The sequence below is a fragment of the Electrophorus electricus genome, chromosome 14, assembly GCF_013358815.1.
Source record: "Electrophorus electricus isolate fEleEle1 chromosome 14, fEleEle1.pri, whole genome shotgun sequence".
Classification (NCBI taxonomy): domain Eukaryota; kingdom Metazoa; phylum Chordata; class Actinopteri; order Gymnotiformes; family Gymnotidae; genus Electrophorus; species Electrophorus electricus.
The window spans coordinates 15,008,148-15,016,874 of NC_049548.1; the positions used below are offsets into that span (position 1 = coordinate 15,008,148).

General features: G+C 36.0%; 2 protein-coding genes across 3 annotated transcripts; one reads left to right on the forward strand and one right to left on the reverse strand.

Annotated features, from left to right (window-relative positions):
• The first annotated feature begins 653 nt into the window (after positions 1-653).
• On the forward strand, positions 654-3,265 carry gdpd3b (glycerophosphodiester phosphodiesterase domain containing 3b). The gene is made up of 10 exons (XM_027026207.2): positions 654-977; positions 1,146-1,188; positions 1,412-1,547; positions 1,637-1,682; positions 1,845-1,963; positions 2,045-2,134; positions 2,421-2,554; positions 2,725-2,784; positions 2,859-2,910; positions 3,116-3,265. Exons 1-10 carry the CDS (start codon positions 830-832, stop codon positions 3,248-3,250), a joined length of 963 nt encoding a protein of 320 aa, XP_026882008.2. The 5' UTR covers positions 654-829; the 3' UTR covers positions 3,251-3,265.
• Positions 3,266-3,353: 88 nt separating this feature from the next.
• nif3l1 (NIF3 NGG1 interacting factor 3-like 1 (S. cerevisiae)) lies at positions 3,354-7,963 on the reverse strand. Of its 2 annotated transcripts, none has more exons than XM_027026205.2 (7): positions 7,884-7,963; positions 6,574-7,228; positions 6,326-6,482; positions 6,125-6,248; positions 5,568-5,706; positions 4,894-4,977; positions 3,354-3,667 (listed from the first exon to the last, which is right to left on the reverse strand). In XM_027026205.2, the coding sequence occupies exons 2-7, from the start codon at positions 7,205-7,207 to the stop codon at positions 3,483-3,485; spliced, it is 1,323 nt and encodes a 440-aa protein (XP_026882006.2). In that variant the 5' UTR covers positions 7,208-7,228; positions 7,884-7,963; the 3' UTR covers positions 3,354-3,482. The 2 variants fall into 2 exon arrangements, with proteins under 2 accessions (XP_026882006.2, XP_026882007.2); XM_027026206.2 differs by having other exon boundaries at positions 6,574-7,015; positions 7,884-7,937.
• Between the last annotated feature and the right edge of the window lie 764 nt (positions 7,964-8,727).

Genomic DNA, 8,727 nt, shown 5'->3' on the forward strand with positions numbered 1-8,727 from the left:
TGCTTAAAGTGCAATGTGCTTAAGGTTAAATGTGTTTAAAGTGTTGCTCAACTGCAATCTGAATTTTTAACACCTCAGTTGTAACACATCTATAGTAAATACCCATCAAGACCCTCTTTAATGTTATCATGGTATATTGTTTTGATCCTCATTCTAGTTCTTTAGCTCTACTTTATTCATCATCTATTGATTCGGAACTAATTTTGAATTAATTTACTGTGCATTTCTGAGAAGACAGGGGTCACTGGGATTTTTTTTCATAATGATTGGTTTCACCATTGTGTAAGTTTTTGCTGTGTGATTAAGGAACAGCTTTGTGGTCGCCATTGTGATATGCAGCAATTTACTCAAGGTTAAATTGCTTTTAGAAAGAGGATATTGTGGTTTGGTCTGCTGGTGTTTCTAATGTGATAAAGTGTACATGATGTTTCTTGGGAAATAATCCTTGCAGTCTCCCTTTCAACAGAAAGCAATGATGATAAATATTTCACTTCATACTTTAGAAGCATTATTTCCATGGGCCAAACAGCTGAATTATAGTTGTTAGTATTGATTCTATTTCAGTATATTTTGCTATGCAAACAAGAAAGAGAACATTTTGGATTTATCCATTTAATACTTTATCTTTAATCTTTATCAGCTGTTTCTTTTAAACTGTCATACCTGACCACACGTCATGCCTCACTCATGCCTTCATACCATCACACACACTTGCGTCATTTCAAATGCTTGGATAAGGCTATATAAGGCCACACTGTAGCAAGACAAAGTGAAAATAAATAAGTAAGAACATCAGGACATTTTTGAACAAAGCATCATACCACTCTACATGGCAGAGGCTGCTCTATGGCTATTGCTGTGTGCCTTGGCTCTGGGTGTTTACATGATATGCTCTTGGTATTTCCTCCGCAATCCTCTCCTTCTCCATAAGAAGAAATGTTTAGCTTTTCACAGCAGACATGTTTCCCACAGAGGGGGTGAGTAATTTTGTACATGACAAAACTGCATTTAGCTGCTTCATGCACAAGCTACAAAATTGTTGTATTCAATGTTTTTAGCCATATTTGTTTATTTGTTTATGTGTGAACAGTGTGTGCTCTAACATAATTTACCGATGGTTCTTGGTACGGGGTCTTTTTACTCAGGTGCTGGAGAACGGATAGAAAACACTATGGCAGCTTTTACACAGTAAGTAAAGCTGAGTCTGCCTCCTGAGTTCAAATAAAGACAGCTTGTCAAAGAGAAAGTACAGTTTCATGAGTAAAAATTTAAGTATATGAATATAAGTATGTTCTCCAAAAATAACAACTAACAAATGTTATTTTGTTAACAAATAAACTTTTACACGCATTTAATAAAAATAAAAAAAAGTCTTCATCATACTTACATCAGCCCTCTGGAACTCTCTCAGTGCAGTGAAAGAGGGCACTGAAATGTTAGAACTGGATTGTCATTTAACCCAGGATGGATATGTGGTTGTGTCCCATGACAAAAACCTTGAAAGACAGACAGGATACAATATTGACATCTCCTCCCTGAAATTTCAGGTTAGCGTTATAAAATTTCTCTCTTTGTTTTAATCAAAACCATGATTAAACCATAATTAACATAAAAATCTCATCCATTCATATTTCAGGACTTGCCTTCCTATAAAGAAAAGCTTGAGGTTACATTCAACTCTGGTAAATTTAGACCATTCACACTTCAGTACAATACAATTAACAAAAGGCTACATGAAATATGAGTCAATGGGTCAAAATATAATAATATTTATAACAGCTGCAAAGCAGAATCTCATTAAATAACAGAGTAAGTACATGAACATTGCCTTAAATCTCCATCAGGCCACTATGGCACAGGACAAGACAGGAGGTTCACCTTGCTAGAGGATGTCTTCAAGAAATTCCCAAAGATACCCATCAACATTGAAGTCAAAGAAAACAATGATTTACTGATAGAAAAGGTATTTTATCATGCTTAATAAATAATTGTAAAATGTTTGGATTAATGAAAAATGCTACTTGTTTTTCTATATTCTCCCTAGGTCTCCTCTCTAGTGAAACAGTATAAAAGAGAGGGCATCACAGTATGGGCTACTGAGGTCTCTGACATCATGGCAAAGTGTCGCAAACAGGTACATTAGTATGCCCATCTCTGTCTAATGAGATGTGGTAAGGCGCATCCTATCTGTCAATAATTGCTCATATGTATACTAAACAGAACATATACGTCATTCATTCAGAAAACACAATGCAAAAAACAATTAGCATAAAATGGTACAGTGATACAGTATAGTTTTTATTGCTCTACCAAGCAAATACATTTATCTAAACATTTCTGGAAAACTCGTTGTTACCTAGTGTTTCGGCAAACACTGTATATACTCTGTGTGTAATTGTACTGTTAATCTGCATACACAGAACCCCTTCATGCCCTACAGCTTCACTCTGCGACGAGGGAGCCTCCTACTTGTACTTTATTACACCGGTCTTCTGCCCTTCGTGCCGCTAGGAGAGGGCCTACTGCAATTCTACCTGCCCAGAGTAATCAACAGGTCAGCAACTTTCCTGCCCAAACCTAAACAAAGAAGGGGCCTAACAAACCTACTAAAATCAATGTCCAGCAATGTTCAGTCTTAACTGATATGGTGTTCTTTATGCTATATCTTAAAGGGATAAAAGCTTTATGTATTTTGCCATACTATAATACTGTTTGCTTGTACAGGACATATATTCCAGAAGAGACCTTTCTTCGGAAAAAATTTGTGATCTCTGTCATTGAAAAGTAAGTGATAGATCCCATTCTACTTTCAAAAACATAAGGTTACTCTTATTTTTAAGTGTTTAATTGTTTTATAGGCTTACCATGAGAAAGGCTTTGTTTGAGCACTTGGTGAAGCGTGGAATGCAGGTGATTTTCTTATGTTCCTCTGTAATGATCATTATAATTGTGTATCCATAAAAGATATAGTGCACCAACTTTCAACAATTACAGCTTGAACAAAATCCAGTGATTTACTCAGAAAACATTAATCTGAGTCTTTTCATTTCACCACAGCCAGTTTTCTTACTATGTAATAAATAACATTTTTTAAATGCACCCCTGTCTTTCTCAGGTTCAGTTGTTTGTGTGTAATCAGGAAAGTGACATGGATGCTGCTTTTGCAGTTGGAGCTACAGGAGTGATGTCGGACTACCCTACCCTCTTGTCAGACTACATTCATAAAAACCCCATCCCACTAGCTATGTAACACATTTCTTCACACTACACTCGATGTTGTACTTTTTTAATCTTTGAAAAAAATATTTAACATTGTTCAATCATTCAAATAAAAGCATATAAATACTGAGAAGTCCCATGCAGAGTAATTTTATTTATTAATTTTAAATAACATTGAGGTTCCATGAATCAGACATCATAAGGTGTGATCATACATTTTGTTATCATACATCAGTCTAAGAGCATAACTGAAAATGTGCGGGTCACACCACCTCCAATGGGTCTCTGTCTCTTTTGGAGATTGCTATGGTAACAGAGTCTGGTAGATGTGCAGCCAGTCTTTCCTTAAATACAGTCAGGAAACCCCTCTCACTGTTGCTATGGTCACACAAAATGACACTCGTGCCCCTAGCAACAGCATCTAGGACCTCATGATGGGACATCTCCCCTAAAAGTGAGCAACCAGATCAGAACAACAGTGACATCAGATTTTTTTCCTAATCTGATTTAAATCTCATTGTATATTAATAAATTAATAAATTTCAAGTATGGAAATTAACTGTGTTTGTAGGTGTAAAAAGTGTGTGTGTAATCTCAAAATTGTAAAGGAACATTTGCAACAGCCATAAAGAACTGGGGCTGTTTTAAAAGCAAAGCACTGTGCAAAAGTCTCAGGCACCGATGTTTATCACGGCACTGTTTACTGACTCCAGTTTGCTCTGACCGTTTTTTAAGTAGACAGACATGCCTTCTAATTGTGTTTAATTGTATCAGAACTTATCTTGCTAAGTGTTTTTAAAGCCAAAGAAGCACCTCAGCACATGCAGCAGACAGGGAGGGCCGGTAGCATACAGCATCCCAACACACAGCTGTACTTTCCATTAAAAATAAACACAAAATCATGTTACGTTTTATAGTATTAATGTTTATATGTCCACTTAGCAGTTTAGAATTGCTTGGGCAGCTAAGACTTTTGCACAGTACTGTACAGCACATCACATTTCTTATTCAGTGCTGTGAATATTATGACCAAGTACAAATATTGCTGATGAGCATTAGGTGGGGGTTTTGATGAATCACAACAGTCACAATATTCACAAGCATAAATGGTTTTAGTAAAAATGAAGGCAATCTTTAATCATATTACATTAAGAGGTCAGTACTGCATTAATATAACTGCAAATAATTTTGCAGTCATAATATATAGTAATATAACCACAATATAGGTTTTTCACCCTGTACCATGCAGCTGTAATATATCTTTACACATACAGTATATCTATATACCCATATCCATATTTTATATATATATATATATATATATATATATATATATATATATATATATTATATATATATAAAGCATTTGAAAAAATTAAGAGATCACTCAAAAATTTCATCTCTATGTATATGGCAGCCATTCTATTCCAGTGTTTGTTGAATTCTAGTGCACGCACACCTTATTCTACTTAATGAATTTACTGATTAGGTGATGTCCTAAACCTAATATTATTTAATGAGCAATGTGAAAGAGAGAGCATGCCAAGCTGCATGAAATCTGTGATAGAAAATTGGGGTTATTCCACCAAATACTGATTTCTGAACTGTTTATATATTAAAACATTAGTATGGTGTTATATATACACTCAAGAATGTAGACAAGTTTTAAGGTACCTGTGATGTAGAGATCTGCATTCACCCCCTGCAGGACAGAAGCTCCTGAACCAGCACACACGGCCACACTCTTTACTACAGAATCTTCATATGTAGACACCAAGGCAAACAAATAGTAATCAATAATATTGTCAACAGAAAATTACAGACTACATGCAAGCCTAGTCCCATTCATATTTTCCATTTTATACAATAACATTTTTAAATGAAATGTCTCTACTGGCGGTCTCATTTAGTACAGCATAATGTGTGTCTGATATAACAGTAAAACTGTCACCTTTAAAGTATCAAATAGGTATCGGTATATCTTTGTGTTTACATATAGTGCATAGCATATATTGTCTAATTCTCAAAAACAGGACAAAGATAGGACATCTTTGTTGTCAAGCAATCACTCCCCTGCCTTGATCAGAACAGAAGGCTTTTTGCCTTCTGTGTTAATACGACAGAAATGTAAACAAACCTTTTACTTTTCTTACAGTGTTATTCTTTATATTGCTAATTTTAATATTCAGAGTACAGTCTCTGGAATTATGTAAAGGAAACATTCTTCCAGCATTTTAGTGACTTGGGAAAAAAATCATAACTAAATCCAGACTTCAGTCATTACTATGACAGAATGAATCTTAGCATTGTAGCTGTATTAAATCCTCCCTTTACAATATTTTTCTCACCTAATGTTTTCTGATCTCCCAAAGCCAGTCGGAGATGACGCAGACCAAGGTGCATCTTCATTCTCTGGACCGCCATAGCCAAGGACACTGGCTCATGCAAAACACTGTGACGCCCCTGGCCACAGCCTAGGAGAGGAGGCTATAGAATAGATGGAAACAGTACAGAACAAATACAGTAAAACACATTAAAAGAAAAGTTTAAGAACTTTAAAAATGTTTTATTATCATTTTCCTAATGCATGCCTGAGAACATGTATAACAACGAACAAAATTAATGAATGTACAGACTGCTTTACTTAATGCACAGGGGTACAGAAGAATATATATTTCCTGACCACATGCATATTAACAGCTCTTAATTAAAGGGAATATTATAATTGATCCTAACTGGCTACCATCTCAGCAAGGTTGTTTTGGTAAAAGGCTAAATATGCCTTTTAGTACAGTACTAGAACAAGCAATCTCGTGAACATACAATAGTCGTTAAATTTATTAGCCTTTATGTTATCTAGAATGTAAGGAGAGCTGTTCATTTGCTGAGCTGTAAGAGATGTTACCTGCTGGACTTGAGTGATGCTGAGGGACTGGCTGGCTGTGGCATTCCCTAACACAGTCTGAACAACAGGTGTCAGAGCCGAGCTGGGACAGGTCAGGATCACTCTCTGGCCACCCTCTTCATTTCTGAAAACATGGATGATAACATGTGACGTGATGGGTCTTCACAGTTCATTTCACATCTGAATACACAAACCACATACCTAAGAATGCTATACTGAAATGTTTCACTGTTTTCGGTCTCTCTCAGTAGCATCAAGATATTGTTGAGCTCATCTTGATTCTTGGCAGTGAAGTCTAATCTATGTCTTTGTGGGGCGCTTGAGAGAGCCTGGCTCAACACCAACACCTGTCCACTACCTGGAGATAGAGAGCAAATGTAGTAAATTAAAAAGAAATGGGAAGGATATGCATGTTCTGTAATTTGGTGTTAATTTTAAAAATAACCAACCTACTCCTCCTACCAGCCAATCATTGAGTCCACCTCTGACACTGTCCCATGATGTGTGTGGTGAGAAAACTGCAATGCCACCTTCTACTGCTCTGACAGCCAACTGCTGTTTCCAGTCTTTCTGAACCAGCCGTTTGAATGGTCGAAACAGAGGTGGATGGTATGAAATTATGAGGTCACATTTGATCACTTCTGCCTCATCCATAACAGCAGGTGTGAGATCATTAGTGAGCAGGATTGTTTTGATTGGACCCGATTTGCTGGGTTCCACCAACAGGCCGACGTTGTCCCATGATTCAGCCAATGAAAGGGGAGCAAGCAGCTCAAGAATTTCAAGAACTCCCTTTAAATCCATGGTAACAGCAGACTGGTTAGACTGAGTGGTCCAAGAATAAAGCTTCAAAGAGGTGTGAGAGGAGAAAACAAGCGAAGAGTAGAGATACTGGTGGGAACAGCAGAAAGGGAGGGAGGGGTTGCAAAATGTATAAGAAAGATGTAAGGGAGAATGAAGACAGGAGAAATTATGTAAAGTTGGAAAGTTTTTGCCCAGGAAATAGGTACTGCTTTTGAAGATGTTATAGCTAAAAATTAGGTGAGACAGACGGCAGTTCAGTTGGAAGAGTCTTCTAAACATTACTCTACACGCAGAAAGCAGCTGTAAATGAATGAGAATTAAATATGAAGCATTAGTGTCATATCAGTGATGTCAGGATGACTGTTTAACACCATAAAAAGTAAATATGTTTACTCTGGGTTCTTCAATATGAAACCAATAAATAATATTTTATCAACAATCTTGACGAAAACTCTTATGGCTTAATATCTAGCTACTGTAAAAGCCAAATGTCCTGGTAGTCAGGCACCGTGAAAAACGTCCCTACTAAAGCTAGCTGCGGACTTAGCTAACCTAGATAGCTATATAATTTATAATATGTATAATTATTATTCATTACTTAGGGCTACAAAAGAGACGTAAAATGTCCCGAACTACCAGCTTTGCCAGCTTTGGCTATTCAGCTACAATAAAATTACCGGAGAAGTCATGATTTAGCCAGTCAGCTTTCGTTAGCTAGCCTCTTTTTTATGGTACGATAGTAAGCTAGTTAGCTAGCTAGGTTAGCTAATTATACCTGATCAAATTAGACAGTAAGCTAACTAGTTAGCTAGATACAGTGCGGATACACTGCGTAGCCCCAGTTACGACCACATTAGTTACATGTCAGCATGCCAAAATCAAAGTTAGTTAGCCACAGTTAAACAAATCTTATCTAAAACATACTTAAAATACAACAAGAATAATTTAAACTTACTAGCTAGCTAGCTAGCAGCGGCCACCACTTTCAAACACGAACGCACTGAGACGGACGCTTTGAAGAATGTAAAGTGTGACTGGGCAAATGAAACAGTAGACGTAAGAGTGAATCTCAATTTCACAGATTTAGCTCGTCAGTTTAGCTTTCAACGATTCTTGGTTAAAAAGCTGACTAGAAAAATAAAACATTTTCCACTATTATGATATAGATTTATGTTTTATTATTTATCTTCAAAGAAATGGTTAAACATAATTTACCATATTTGCAACAAATGAAATATAAATGTATCAACCACCAAGGTCTAGAAATATGTTATTAAAAAAGTAACATAAATCTTCTAAAATAAATAGATCATAAAATAAATGGAATTGTATGTGATACTTTTAGAAAAACATCTTAATGCAACATCTGATAACGTATACTTTCATTTATTTGTAAAGCACCTTTAATTTTTTGTAACCAGCTTTATAATTAAACTTGCCTGTCAATCACAGCTAGCTTTAGCCATAAAATACTTATACATTTTGTTCCAGCGACTTACCAGTATTGGAAAGAAGATACTATACAAAAATTCAAACAAATAAATACTTTAAAACTATTAGTATCAAATAGTATCAAGTCAATTATTGCTATAACCACATCACCAACATACAGATCTGCTCTGAAGCCACACCCTCTTCATTTATGTTATTCAAGAATTTTATCTGGGAATTTAACATGCTGACACAAGTAAAAACTGTGTATCAAAAGTAAAATCACGTGTAGAGACCATAGCTGTTACCGTCTCTGTCTCTCTCTCTCTCTCTCTCTCTCTCTCTCACACACACACACACACACACCT

Excerpts from the sequence above, each read along its gene's own strand:
- nif3l1 (XM_027026205.2), bottom strand. The coding sequence starts at position 7,207 with ATGTTTAGAAGACTCTTCCAACTGAACTGCCGTCTGTCTCACCTAATT. Across the intron at positions 6,483-6,573 it reads TTGGCTGGTAGGAGGAGTAG|GTAGTGGACAGGTGTTGGTG; the intron begins GTTGGTTATTTT and ends CTCTATCTCCAG. Across the intron at positions 5,707-6,124 it reads GCATCACTCAAGTCCAGCAG|CCTCCTCTCCTAGGCTGTGG; the intron begins GTAACATCTCTT and ends TCTATTCTATAG.
- gdpd3b (XM_027026207.2), top strand. The coding sequence starts at position 830 with ATGGCAGAGGCTGCTCTATGGCTATTGCTGTGTGCCTTGGCTCTGGGT. Across the intron at positions 1,683-1,844 it reads TGAGGTTACATTCAACTCTG|GCCACTATGGCACAGGACAA; the intron begins GTAAATTTAGAC and ends AATCTCCATCAG. Across the intron at positions 2,785-2,858 it reads GTGATCTCTGTCATTGAAAA|GCTTACCATGAGAAAGGCTT; the intron begins GTAAGTGATAGA and ends ATTGTTTTATAG.